This window comes from Pelodiscus sinensis, chromosome 4 (genome assembly GCF_052426305.1).
Source record: "Pelodiscus sinensis isolate ZL-2025 chromosome 4, ASM5242630v1, whole genome shotgun sequence".
In the NCBI taxonomy this organism is placed as follows: Eukaryota; Metazoa; Chordata; order Testudines; family Trionychidae; genus Pelodiscus; species Pelodiscus sinensis.
In genome coordinates, this window is record NC_143055.1 from 75294353 (window position 1) to 75309322 (window position 14970).

General features: G+C 39.9%; 1 protein-coding gene across 2 annotated transcripts in view; it reads left to right on the plus strand.

Annotated features, from left to right (window-relative positions):
* Positions 1 to 1242, plus strand: part of FSTL5 (follistatin like 5) — a 549779-nt gene extending 548537 nt beyond the window's left edge. For both annotated transcript variants that reach the window (XM_006121877.5, XM_006121878.5), the window contains one exon: positions 94 to 1242. In XM_006121877.5, coding sequence (XP_006121939.4) covers positions 94 to 796 — 703 coding nt within the window. In that variant the 3' untranslated portion in view covers positions 797 to 1242. The remainder of the gene's footprint in view (positions 1 to 93) is intronic.
* Positions 1243 to 14970: the final 13728 nt, after the last annotated feature.

Genomic DNA, 14970 nt, shown 5'->3' on the forward strand with positions numbered 1-14970 from the left:
CTTAACTCCTCTGCTTTACTTGCATAGGTTGCACGTTTAAGCATAATTAGACTTTGGACTTTCTGTCTTTGATCTTGTGCTTTTTCCTCTCAGGTTTGGATTTATTCTTCACAAAGATGAGCCTGTGCTCCAGAAAATTGATCTTGAAACTATGTCATACATCAAGACAATTAGTTTAAAGGATTATAATTGCATCCCTCAGTCTCTGGCTTATACACACCTTGGAGGATACTATTTTATCTGCTGCAAGCCTGATACAACGGGGGCTATTCCACCACAGCTCATAGTGGACAGTGTCACTGATTCTGTGATTGGATACAATGATGATGTGACGGGCACACCATATATCTCTCCAGATGGGCACTATCTTATCAGCATTGATGATGTGAAAGGTCTCATGAGGGTCCAGTCCATTACCATCAGAGGAGAAATACAGGATGCATTTGATATTCATACTAACTTGCACATATCTGATGTTGCTTTTCAGCCATCATTTACTGAAGCCCACCAATACAACATCTATGCTAGTTCCAGCACACAAACTGATGTGCTCTTTGTAGAGCTCTCCTCTGGCAAAGTTAAAATGGTGAAGAGCCTTAAAGAGCCTGTCAAGAGAGAAGAATGGCCATGGAACAGTAAGAACCGGCTAATCAAGGACAGTGGTCTCTTTGGCCAATACCTTATGACACCTTCCAAGGAATCCCTGTTTATCCTGGATGGAAGACTCAATAAGTTAAATTGTGAAATCACTGAAGTTGAGAGAGGCAACACAGTAATTTGGGTTGGAGAAGCATAAGGAATTGCGTTAGATAATTATTGAATGAATAGTTCTACAGTACATTGCACTTAACTTCATTATTTAAATTTACACCGTTTTCCTTTGAAATTTAGACCCTTATGCATCTGTCATTTGTTTGGTTCAGATACAATTTGATATTAACTTTGACATAGAAAATAATTAAAACTGTGATTACTCATCAAAGGGACTTATTACTAATGACATCTAAGGTTGTATTGATTGACTAGAATCAATATTGAAATTTATGATGCATTCCTTAATAATGAAAGCAATTCTAAAGATTAATTGTGAACTAGTGATACAATATTTTAAAGTAGTAAAAAATCAAACAAACCTAAGCTTCAGGGAATTTCAAATGACTTAATATGATCCATTGCATTTGTAAGTGGCATACTGAAATGTATTTAAATTTTGGTTTGCTTTCCTTCTAAAAAAAATAAGAAGTGTTGTACAACCTTAGACTTCTTAAACTGAAATGTTTTGTCCTGTCCTGTCCACTGTTTAATCTTTTTGTGCCTTGAAGGGAATGTCTCATAAAAAAAAAAAAAGAAAGAGTAGAAATTATATAATTTTCCCCGTGTTGCTACAGGATTGATTGTCATTGAAAAGAAACATTTAGTGTCACAGGTTTGTAGTTTCTATCAGATTGTGGAGCACATAATGGAAAAAAATGGCAAATTATATTTACAATGTTTTCCATGTTCTGTTTTGTTTTTTTTATCATTGCAATTTGAGAATCTTATTTTTATTGTGTGTTTTAGTTGAGATAATTTCAACTGATAACAGAAATTTTACCTTTCTTGTAACAAATCTAAGTGTCAGGTTATTTTGCCATCACAGGATTGCATCAACAGGGAGTTTCAGTTCTACTAAAGAGAAAAATCATGTGTATCTGCTTAGAATAAATCACACTTTGTCAAACTGATATGAAATGTACTGGCAAGAAAACTGTTATTTTTGAAAATAATTTTGAGACATGCATTTTGAAGAACTTGTAATAAAACTCTGTACGGGATTTAAGACTACATCCAGTGTATAGAGTTCTTGCTTGTGCATTATGTCATGTACAAGTATTTTGTAACCTTTTTGATTTGCTCAGTAGATTTTTCCACTCCAAATCTTCAATTGGATTATTGAAAAAAAAATCCCTTGTGGTTTTTTTTTTAGTTTAACTAACTGTTACTCTAAAATTAGACAGAGCTGTCACATTTAAATCAGAATGATAAGATTCTCAAATTTAGAACAATGTTAGCACATAGAATCAGAAAAAAATGAGACTAATCGAAACCAGCAGTAAAACTTCTATATAGACTTATAGTAATGATAGAAATACTTTGAGATAACTTTTTTTTATTTTTTATTTTCCTAGTGAATGCTTATGAGCTCTTAAACTATCCTCTATTTACTAAAGGCAATTAGGAAAATAAATCTTTTCTAAATAAAATTTTGCTCCAGTTTAGATTGTATAAAATCACTTAGAAACCTGCAATTTTCTAGCATTGTAATTGTGTGTGTATTTAGCATCCTGTGCTCTGTAATACAGTAGATCTCTCTTTAGCTTGAGGAAACTTCCTGGCAGGTAGATTTAATTAAAATAAAAATCTGCTTACATTTCTAACTACTCAATCTGTTTTCCTTTTTAACAATTTTCCCCATTGTGAATGAGATCCATGTAAACTGTTTCTCAATTATTTACAGTAGTCTGTCTCATGCATTTTTCTTCTGTAACTTACACCATGTGGATGTTCTGTATGTAGAAAATGCTTGACAAAAGGAGAATAAATCCCTTACATTTTGAACACTCTTGACTTCAGTGATGTTGCAATACAGCCATTACATTTTATTGTAGTTACATGAGAAACAAATAGCACTGCTTTTATGTGAAGGCCAAGGGAGAAGAGGCTCATCTGCCTTTCATCACCTACTGCATATCAGGAATGATATGTGTAGCATATGTTTTTTGTCTGGAGAAATTTTACCAACTGGGAAGCTTTTCATGTGATGTTACACAGAAAAAATAGAGATATCTATTTATCTATAAAGCATAGTGACATTATGCTACCAATAGTAAAAGATACTTCTGAGAAACTGTTTTTATTGTGTGTTAGGCCCATTGTCTCTTTAAAGTAGAAGTGCAATAGCCAATTACCAGTTAGGTCAAAGTAATTTTTTTAAATAGTCAAAAATATTTGGAAATAGTTAGCATCTTCAGTTATAAATTAAACATGTTAAGCTTCAATTAATATAGTGGGACAAAATTCTTCTCATGTAAACAGGAAGAGCTCAAGTGGCTTCAAGGAAACTACATTAATTTATACAAACATAAATTCTAGCCCAGTAACTTGCTAAATTCTAGTTAAAATCCATTATTGTAAGTATACTTGGGAAAGATAGTTACTTAGAGCCTTTCTTTATTGATAGTTATAAACAAAGCCCCAAACAATCCTCTCTCTTAAAATATAGCCTAATAATGTTCTGTGACAATATTTTAGCAAGAGCCTTCCACAAAAATGGAAAAAGTCCTGTGGTAAAAGTCTTTATTTTCTTCCATAATCTGTGGTAAAAGTTTAGGGTCTGCTCATAGATACAGATTGAGAAACTTAGTCCAATACAAAGTGGAGTCAAAACTATGTGGCAAATAAATTTGCAATAAGTATAATTTTCTGGAAAAGTTTGCTTCTCAAAACTGAGTATATTGAGAGGACAGCACAGCATTAAAATGTGTAATTTGGAAAATGGGGGGGGAGGGAGGCAGAATGGATTCCTCCTCCTGGGAATTGCTTTGAAAACTATTAGCTTCCCATTTAGTCCATCCTGAACTATTCCAAAAGATTGCTATACTTTTATGAGACAAAGTTGATTTAGCCATATCCAGACACAAGAATGAACTCCACCTGAGACAAAGAAATCATGTTAAATTTTCCATCAGTTTGATAGGAGAAGGGAGAATAGCAGAGGGGCACCTTGGAGCGCTGACTTTTTAATAATTTCTTTCATCCCAATAATCAGTTGAAATATGATCTACCTGTCTTGTGTTGAGTATTTATACCAGTACATGCAGGGAAAGGAAGGTGGGAGACCACTGCAGTTTCCTTCTATAAACTAGTGGAGGTATTTACTCTAAAATCTGATGGGTGTGCTCATGATCCATAGTGTCGGCACCTTCCTTCAGTTACAGTCTTTCAATAGACTCTTTAGTTTCCTCAGTGTCAATTAATTCTCTCACAGAAATAGGTAAACTAAGCTCAAAATACCTACTTTAACACATTTAATTATATCTGCTTCAAACAAATTATTTCCAGTAAGAGGACATATAGCACAAGAGAGTACATGGGCCCCAAAACACCTTTGCAAACAAATATCTGATATTTGAAACACCCAATCCCATCAAAAATGAAAGCATACTTGTTCACACATTTACAGACACATTTAAAAAACACCAGTGCTCATAGTGCTTTAAAAAGTGCAGGCTGAAAATTATAATCATTGGGATTTGCCTCTAGCAATGCCATCTCAGCTCTCATTTTGTCAGCTGCGAATGCAAATATTAAGAATCATCCAATTTAACAAGTTTTTATATAGGAGACTTCTAAACAAGAGACTTATTGCTATTGTAAATAGCGTGGATGGCAGTGGAATTAACATGGTGCTTTTATTGGAGGGGTTATTTGCTGGGTGAGAGCTAGGTGAGCTGTTCAGTATTTTGAGTTTTTAAAAATCTCATACCACTATTTGGTTTTTCAGTCTCGAGTCTTGGCTGTACTCCAGATAGGGTAATTACATTCCACCTTGCTATATATTACCCTGCAGTTTAATTTAGATGTAGATTTTTTTCTTCATTTAAATGGGTGTCGTTTACAGTGCGCTGTTAAGCAGCTGTTATGTTCCACCCAGGCATTTCAGTGATGAATGAAATTATTCTTAAATATAGTTTGCAAAGTTATTCAGGAGACTTATAAATGTAGAATGTTGTATAAATGTCAAAGTATCGTTATTAAATCCTCTCACTCGCTTAGCACAAAATACTTGAGCACCCTGACTAGACTTGTAACTAAGTTAGCAATGCCAGCTTAATTTGGGCCATTTATTTTAATTGGCAGGACAGGTGTATTTTAATGGGAAGGAGCTAATACCAAAAAAAGGCTGTAAATTATTATGTATACATCCTACAACATTTGCCACTGTTAGCCATTCCATCCTGCATTCCGACTTGTGATGTTTAGCCTTTTACCTTTCATGGTATTTCAGGTAAGGATACCTGCATCAATATTTCAGAAGCTCCTAAAATATACCTATTGTAAATTAGCCATAGATTTGTACCAATTCCAACATCCAGGAACAGTTCCACTAATTCCCTTTTGCCTTGCATTTGTTCAGCCCATTCCTCGGGGGGGGGGGGGGGGAGTGTGAGAACAGCTAAGCTTTATTGCATGTTCTGACAGTCTCAACAGACTGTGGTCTTGCTCAGCCATATTTTGAAAAGTAAATTCCTTGTGTGCCTCAGCTACTCTCGGCTACTGATGCATTACACAAAGAAAAAAATACTGTCTTATGTGACCAGCACCAACCTTCTGAGAATTTATGTATCAAAACCAAGAGCTTGAATTGCACCCTGAAATATACTGGAAGTCAGAGCATATATTGAACAGTTGTCTGAAGAAGCACAGCTATGTGAGTAGTCTTCAAGTATGAAGAATACACTGGGGTAACACAATTTGAAGAGAACAAAAATAATTAAATCCAATGAGAATTGTGACCTCCCAACACCATTATCATTCTGGCTAAGCACAGATAAAAAATTGACTCTGAGCCAAGGCCACTTCCACTATTTCCCTACCTGCAACTGCCAAGGATCCATCAAGACCTTTAGGTTGTGAACGTGAGTAACAAAGGCTATGATGGAGGTTTATAATAGGGTTCAAAAAGAGCTAGATACACTCATGGATGATAGATTCTTCAAAGGCTATTAGCCAGGATTGATGGGATAGGTGTCCCTACCCTCTGTTTCTCAGAATCTGGGAACAGGTAACAGGATGGATCACTTGATTACCTGTTTCGTTCATTTCCTCTGAGGCAATTAGCATTAGCTACTCTTGGAAAACAGGATAATGGGCTAGATGGACCTTTGGTCTGACCCAGTATGGCCATTTTTATGTTCTTATGGCTTCCTCTTTTGGTTTGTTTAGCAAATGTCTGATTCTCTTCTCACCTACAATTTTGCTCCAGTGAATTAACTGACTTAAAGGCACTGACTCTTGATATAAATGAGATGCAAGTAGGATCCTAAAACTTTATTATAGAAAAGAGAGTTTAAATGATACTTTGTTTAAAAAAAACCAAACAAACCAATGAACCATATTTACTGTCTATAGAAAAGCAACACAGAGAGCATGCTATGATGTTTCTTAAAAGTATTAGGAGGCTTTAGTCATCCTGGCTGTATTCATTTCATGACTGAATGAGTATCTGAAATTTGTTCCAAGTGAATTGATAAAGTGTGTATGATAGATTAGTTTTCTACAGGTCAAATCTTCCTTGTCTGGGGACCTGAGTAGTCCTGAGCCATGGAGTTTGCGAGACCATGGGAGGTAAAGGTTCTCAACCCAGCTTTAGGCTCAGCTCCCAACTGGGGCTGCACTCTGTGCTACCTGCCTTGCTGCCGCCAGTCCCACACCATGCCAGCCCTAGCTGGGGATGCATCCCCCATCGTGCCAGCCCAATAGGAGCTAGAACTGCTGCCTCCAGCCTCTGCTAGGGCTGCATATCCAGCTGCTGGCCCCACTGACACTGCTGGCCCCCCCAGTTCTGGCTGGGGCTACACTCCCCCTTCTTGCCCACCACACCAGCCCTAACCAAAGTTGTGTTTTCCTCCGCACCAGCCTTTGCCAGGGCTGCTCTCCCCACCACACTGGCACTCCCTACCACTAGCCCAGTCTGGTCTGTGCTTCTGAATATGGCCAACCCAGGCTCTCTGGGATAGCAATATCTGTGGTCCTGCTGGACCATCGATGTTGCCAGACCAAAGAGTCCCGAATTTTAGAGGCTGACCAGTAGTAGTTCTTGAATATTTGTTTAAGGGGAGACACACTGCATAAAAGGTCAACATGAAGAAAAGATGGAAGAGGGGAGATGTGTTAGCATAATCATGAAGGGCAAGATTCAGAAATTCCAGCTTCCATTTTTGCTCATGAAACCTCTGCTTGGAAATAATTACAGACATAATTTAAGTGTTCCAAATGTCAAACTACTTGATTGCACTTGCATCTCAGGTACTTAACGCTAAATTACCTAATTTGCAAGCATAAAGCCCAGAGACACAGCTAGGGTGGAGATAAATATATGGTTTACAGTGGCCCAAGATACAGTCAGAAATGTATGTTGATATTTGGCTAATCTAGAGCCTTGAAAATTTTATCTTGAGCCAGGAACATTCTCATGCTGATGCCTAGAATGAAGTCTCTTGGGTGTCAAATAAGCCCCAGGTTTGTAAAGGGCATTTATACACTTAAGTATTCCTTTATAAATGGTGGAAGAACAGCTATAGCACAACTGAAATGGGACTCAACTTCTGCACTGGATATGAAACCTCTAACACATTGGGATAGAGCATCATCTAAATCTTAAAGTCAAAGCTTGCCCCTCTCAGATTGCCTAATAGCCCAGTTGTGGCAGACCTCCTAATGGCCCAGGCCTGCCACAGCTCTGTGTACAGCACTTGTGTGTGTTTTATTCTCTGGACAACCATTTAAAATTTGAGACCTATTATATTCATAATGGGGGCAGGAGACAATGGTAAAGTAGAAGAGGAGCTGACTTGTTAATTGGCTTGAGACAGGAGAAAGCATAACAAGTATATGATATGACTGACTTCAAAGGGAGCTCTTTGCACATAAAGAAAATAGTGATAGCCTCCTGGAGAAAGCCAAAATTGGCCATATCTTTGATCTGTAGACTCTTGCTTGAGAATGTTTATTGATTTTCATTTGAATCAGGTTCTTAGAAAGCTACTGATTATGTCATTCTGTCTGTGATTAACAGAAAACTAGTGTTATAGAAGAACAAAAGGAAAGTAAGGAGTATGCAGTTGAAACCTGATAATAAAGTGAAATTAGATGATCAATGAGTACTGCAGCCAAGACGAGATTAAATTTCTAAACTCAAATTTGGGTTTTACAATTTTCATCCTCCCAAATTAAGATATAACTAAAACTAGATACACTATACAATCCAGAAAAAGTAGTAACTTTGTAGTTCCTCCGCTCTTCCTCTCTCCTATCTCCTGTCACCTAACAGTGGGGTGCAGAAAGCATTTGAATGAAGGCAGCTAGTGCCTGGGGGACTAATGGACAATGGAGATCTTTGCAGAAATTGGAATCTGAAGTGAGTAAAACACTGATATGCTGGAATTGGGAGTCCTTTTCATGTACAGAGGGCAGCAAAGAAAGGAGGGAATTGGAGCAGAAAATAAAGACAGTGAGCAAATTTATTTCACTAGTTTTCTGGTGAAAGCAAACATTCTGGAAGTGCTGGCATGCAGTAGCTTTTTCTAATATCTTCAGTGTGCATTAGAGACCTCTCTATTCTCCATTGCATATAAATACAAAATAACTGTTAATAGAAGCAGCGCGCCTGTGTAGCAGGACAAGAGTATAATCCTTGTTTTAAGACTAGCCATGTGAAAAACACTCTTTAATAATTGCAGTGACAAAAGTATTAGTAAAAGTCTGGCATTGACATGGCATTCTTAATCATAATTTTTTAACAAAACCCCTTTTCCATGTATCTATAATCTCTCTTTTAATAGTCAAATTGCATTGACTGAATGTGTCAGTGTGTTTGGCTAGCCAAGTACAAAAGCAGTTTCTCCTCTCTTAGTGTTCACACCTCCACATCAGCTGCTAGAAGTGGGCCTCACCCTCCCTGACTGAATTAACTTCGTTATCTCTATCCTGCATATTTATACTTGCCTCTGGAAATTTCCACTACATGCATCTGAGGAAGTGGGTCTTTGCCCACAAAAGCTTATGCTCCTATACATCTATAAGGTGCCACAGGACTCCCTGAGGGCTTATGGTGAAAGGTTGAGCAGGGGCAGAGCTAAAAGATACCCTGCAACATCTTTCCCGATTCTAAGTTCCAACAAAGTCAGCATGGTATCACCTGTGCTCAGAACAGTAATTTCCCAATTTGCTCCCAAACATGACTTCCACCTGAAGGTGGTAGGGACATTTTCCTGAAGCCCCAGATAATCATCAGGCCCCATTCCTTTCACACAGAAAGGCCCAGTATGTCCAGTGGAGCTGTCCCATGCTCACACCACGAGAACAAATTCTTCTTTGCTCTTCTACTACCCTCATTTATTTATGTTTATGATCTAAATAAGACAGCTTTTCTTTGATTCACCAGAGGGATGCCTCGGCCTCTTTTTCCTTAATCTGGTTGCTGACTCTGAGCGGCAAGAGTATTATTCTTGCATAACTAGTGTTTTATATTCTCTAGAAGAAGAACTCTCCTTTGTGTCCTTTCAGGAGGAAATCTCTAATAAAGAGACACCACTATATTAGTCAAGATCTCCACTGAGGAAAACAATGAGCACTATAGGACCGTCATCCCATGCTAGACCCATGGAGTCATATAAAAAATGGAAACTAGGACAAATAACAAAGGATGAATATAGGCAAGCAACACGGGAATGCAGGGGCAAGATTAGAAAGGCAAAGGCACAAAATGAGATCAAACTAGCTACAGGCATAAAGGGAAACAAGAAGACCTTTTATAAATACATTAAAAGCAAGAGGAAGACCAAGGACAGGGTAGGCCCACTGCTCAATGAGGAGGGAGAAGCAGTAACAGGAAACTAGGAAATGGCAGAGATGCTCAATGACTTCTTAGTTTCAGTCTTCACCGAGAAGTCTGAAGGTGTGCCTAACGTAGTGAATACAATCAGAGAGAGGGTAAGCTTAGAAGATAGGATACACAACGAACAAATTAAAAACCACTTAGGAAAGTTAGATGTCAGCAAGTCACTAGGTCCTGATGAAATGCATCCCAGGATACTCAAGGAGCTGATAGAGGAGGTATCTGAGCCTTTAGCTATGATATTTGAAAAATCTTGGAAGACAGGGGAGATTCCAGAAGACTGGAAAAGGGCAAATATTGTGCCCATCTATAAAAAGGGGAATAAGAACAACCCAGGAAACTACAGACCGGTCAGTTTAACGTCTGTCCCAGGGAAAATAATGGAGCAGGTAATTAAGGAAATCATATGCAAACACTTGGAAGGTAATAAAGTGATAGGGAATAGCCAGCATGGGTTTGTGAAGAACAAGTCATGCCAAACTAATCTGATAGCTTTCTTTGATAGGATAACGAGCCTTGTGGATAAGGGAGAAGTGGTGGATGTCATATACCTAACTTTAGTAAGGCATTTGATACGGTCTCGTATGATATTCTTATTGATAAACTAGGCAAATATAACTTAGATAGGGCCACGATAAGGTGGGTGCATAATTGGCTGCATAACTGTAGTCAGAGAGTTGTTGTTAACGGTGCTAAATCCTGTTGGAAAGAGATAACTAGTGGAGTTCCGCAAAGGTCTGTTTTGGGACCCGTACTGTTCAATATCTTCATCAATGATGTATATATTGGGATAGAAAGTACACTTATTAAGTTTGCAGATGATACCAAACTGGGTGGGGTTGCAACTTCTTTGGAGGATAGGGACATAATTCAAAATGACCTTAGCAAGTTAGAGAAATGGTCAGAGGTAAACAGGATGAAGTTTAATAAAGAGAAATGCAAAGTGTTCCACTTAGGAAGGAACAATTAGTTCCATACATACAAGATGGGAAACGACTGTCTAGGAAGGAGCATGGCAGAAAGGGATCTAGGGGTTATAGTGGACCACAAGTTGAATATGAGTCAACAGTGTGATGCTGTTGCAAAAAAAGCAAATATGATTCTAGGTTGTATCAACAGGTGTGTTGTAAGCAAAAGTCGTGAAGTCATTCTGCCGCTCTACTCTGCACTAGTTAGGCCTCAGCTGGAATACTGTGTCCAGTTCTGGGCGCCACATTTCAAGAAAGATGTGGAGAAATTGGAAAGGGTACAGAGAAGAGCAACAAGAATGATTAAAGGTCTAGAGAACATGACCTATGAAGCCAGGCTTCATGAACTGGGCTTGTTTAGTTTGGAAAAAAGAAGATTAAGGGGGGACATGATAGCGGTTTTCAAATATCTAAAAGGGTGTCACAAGGAGGAAGGAGAAAATTTGTTCCTCTTGGTTTCTGAGGACAGGACAAGGAGTAATGGGCTTAAAGTGCAGCAGGGGAGGTTTAGATTGGACATTAGGAAAAAATTCCTAACTGTCAGGGTGGTCAAATATTGGAATAAATTGCCTAGGGAGGTGGTGGAATCTCCCTCTCTGGCGATATTTAAGAACAGGTTAGATAGACATCTGTCAGGGATGGTGTAGACGGAGCTTGGTCCTGCCTTGAGGGCGGGGGGCTGGACTCGATGACCTCTCGAGGTCCCTTCCAGTCCTATGATTCTATGCTGTTTCCCACTCTGGTATCAATGAAGCTTCTACGTAAGTAGAACAATCAGTATATGTCATTATGTCATGAAAGTGGTTAAAGACAAGCACTAGCAAGCAAATAAGGTAGACATTCTCAATATTTATCAGAGCCTAAGCAAGCAAAAGTCCAACTATGGTATCCAGATTACAAAGTACCATTCCAGACAGCTGTGTAAAACAGGAAATCTGATAAAATACCTATCAGGAGTTTTTGCACTAACTTTCAGGGGATCTAAAATTAGCAAAAGGGTCCGACTTGAGTGTCAGCCACTTAGAAAATATATCTAGGAATGGTTTCCCGATCCAATAATATGGTAGCGGGCCATTATGTGCTTTTGGTGTATTTATACAGAAGTTTGACATAACTCTAAGAAAAAATAGCTATTATTCCGTAGCATGCTTCTTAATTATATGAATATTTATGTTTGGCAAACACTAAACATCTTTGGTTCAGTAAATGTGAATACTTTACAAGGATTATTTTTTGAAAAACTAATATTGTTATTTCTTAATCCTCAAGAAAGAGTTTTTGGAATCAGATCAATCTTTTTCTTTAATTAGGAAGCTACTTTGTTCTGTAGACTACTGATTTAAAACAAAACAGACCAAAAAACAAAAACAAAAAAAAAACCCCACCGCTACAACATTGTATTTAGAGCTTCATTTCCTGAACGCAGGTTTTCATGTAAAGAGATTGATTGTGATTTTCATACCTAGCAGACAGTTTGTTAATTCAGTAGTCTATAAAATTGGGGAATTACAGTTTCCAGATTGTTTCTCTAAAGTTATTTTCAGCAATCATTTAGCTAGAGCCTTCAGGCCTGTTACATATAGAATAGTGCTTTCCATCCATCCTTGTATTGTTTGGTATCAGTATTCTCATGATCATGCAGTATTTATTTCAATAGAATCCTGAAAAAATAGATTTGTACTTTTCTCTGATACAAGGAGAAGGAGAAAACTAGAGATGATTTTCCACTGCTACCTGTTGCAATAATTTTGAGGTTTCCCGATTATCCATTATGAATTCCATTGCAGTTTCTTTGCATGGTCAAGGTTAAGCAGCTCTAGTGTTCTTTTAATGCCATGCTATAAGTGAACATTGTAGCATCCTATTAAATCAACAGACTAAATCCACCTGAAACATGTTGTACATTCGCTAAGACGATGAGCATTTGTCTTTGATATCTTGTTTCCAAGAAATATGCAAGACAACATCCACACTACCATGGATGCTCTTGTGTGAAAGCACATGACAGTGTGGGCGCGCTCTTGTGCAAGACCTTTTGCATAAGCACTCTTGCGCAAAACAGTTCTTGTGCAAGAAGTCTGCAGTGTAGACGTAGCCAAACTGTCTTGTCAAAAATCAAGTTTGAATGAGAATGGAAAGAATCTTCTGGGCCTTTCATAAAGGCTTCAAATGCCATCATGGACTCATCTCTTTCTGCTGTCAGTATTATTTTCATTAATGCTAACTTGGGCCATAACAATAATTCTTATATTTGCCAGGCATTGGGGTACTTTCCACTCATTAGAACTCTCAAGGCTACAGGTAGTGCAAGGGAAACCCCTTTGAAGGCAGATGAAGAAAGATGGAACTTAGGAACAGGGGGTATGTCTACACTACAAAGTTAATTCGAACTAACAGCTGTTAGTTCGAATTAACTTTAATAGCGGCTATACATGCAAACTACTATTTTAAATTTAATTCAAAATAGAGGAGTGCTTAATTCGAACTAGGTAAACCTCATTCTACTAGGAGTAATGCCTAGTTCGAATAAAGTAGTTCGAATTAAGGGCTGTGTAGCCACTTAATTCAAACTATCTAGAGGCTAGCCCACCCCAGGTTGCCGTGGTGGCCACTCTGGGCCAAACCAGGAAAACTCTTCTGCCCCCCTTCCCAGCCCCGGAGCCCTTAAAGGGGCATGGTCTGCCCACGGACCTGGCACAGGGTGAGCCAGCCACCCGCTGCCACCCAGTCCTCCACCTCTTCCCAGGACCACACTGGAGGTTCCCAGGAGCCTGCCCGGGGCTGAAAAAGACGGGCGCCTCCTGGTCTAGTGCAGAGAGTGTGGACCTCATCGAGGTTTGGGGGGAGGCCTCCAATGTCCGCGATCTCCGCACTAGGCACAGGAATGCGGCCGTCTACAGCCATATGGCTTCCAGCCTGGCCACCAAAGGCCACATGGGGACCCAGGAGCAGGTCCGCTACAAAATTAAGGACCTGTGGCAGGCCTACATCAGGGCCTCTCAACCAGGGGCCGACCCAGAGGGGCGTGCCCTCACTTTGAGGCCCTGGACCGTATCATGGGGGCTCACGCAGTCCATTTCCCCGAGGTGGTGGTCAACCCCGGGGCAGAAACGGAGGAAAAGGAGGACACTGAGAGCCAGGAGCCGCAGGAGCCTGCAGGGTACCTGCCCAGGACCTAGGACCCCCGAGTCATCCCACAGAACACATCTGTCATCTGAGGCCAGGGAGAGCTCCACATGTGAGTGCCATCATGATTCCCTTATGTGTATTGCGGGGGGTGGAGAGGGAGCCCAGGGACTGTGTGTCTGGGCCTTGCCCACCATGGAGCAGCAGCTTGCTGTCATGCAGGGGCTCTGGCCCATTCCCCACATGCTGACTTCGCCTTTCAGAGGGGGGCTGGGTTTCACCCACTGTGTCCCCAGGAAGAACTGACCACTGCTCTTGTTTCACCACAGCTGCAGCACCTGGGCCTGCAGGGCGCACCATCCTGCCTGTAACAGCCACCCACACCCGGGCCAACAGGTGCACCGGCAACCAGGAGGAGTACCAGTGGCAGCACCTGTGGCTACTGGGGCAGCAGCTCCGCACCCAAGAGCACTGGGTCCTGGAGGACCTGCAGCTGCGGCAGTGGAGCTTGGAGGCACTAGAGGATCAGGGCTGTGCCCTCCGAGGTCACCTCCAGACCATGGTGGACAGGTTCCTGCCTCCTTCTGCTCCAGCCCCTGCGGCCGCCCCAGCTCTTGCTCCTCCTCCTACCCCAGGTCTCCCTTCCGCTTCCTCCCCCCCCCCATACTGAGTCACCTTTAAGAAATCATTTTTAAAAAAGCCATTTTGTTCTATTTTAGATAGGGCCCTACCAAATTTACAGCTATGAAAAATGCATCGTGGACTGTGAAATCTGGTCTCCCAACATCAAATCTGGACCTTTGAATGATTTTACCCTATACTATACAAATTTCACAGTGGGAGATCAGTGTTTCTGTAATCAGGGGTCCTTGTTCAAAAGGGCATTGTAATATTATGTCCATTTAATTGGCCCATAATATTAAAAGCACATCTGAAGAAAAAAAGACATATCTAGAGAAATGTCTAGATTAGACAGTTATGGTGAAATATCTATTTCCACCCCACAGGAGCTATTTCACTTTTTGTTTTCCTTTTTTTCAGAGTTTAAAGTACTGGAAATGTGTGAGAGAGTGAAAAGAAAGAGAGAGCCTTATGCTAGTTCAGCTACACAAAGAAATGGCAGCTGCATGTTTTCTCTCCACCTGTGGATTATTAGGAAATGCCAGCAAATATTATTATACTGGACTGCTGAGAATTGCTTCCCATGAAGTAACTATA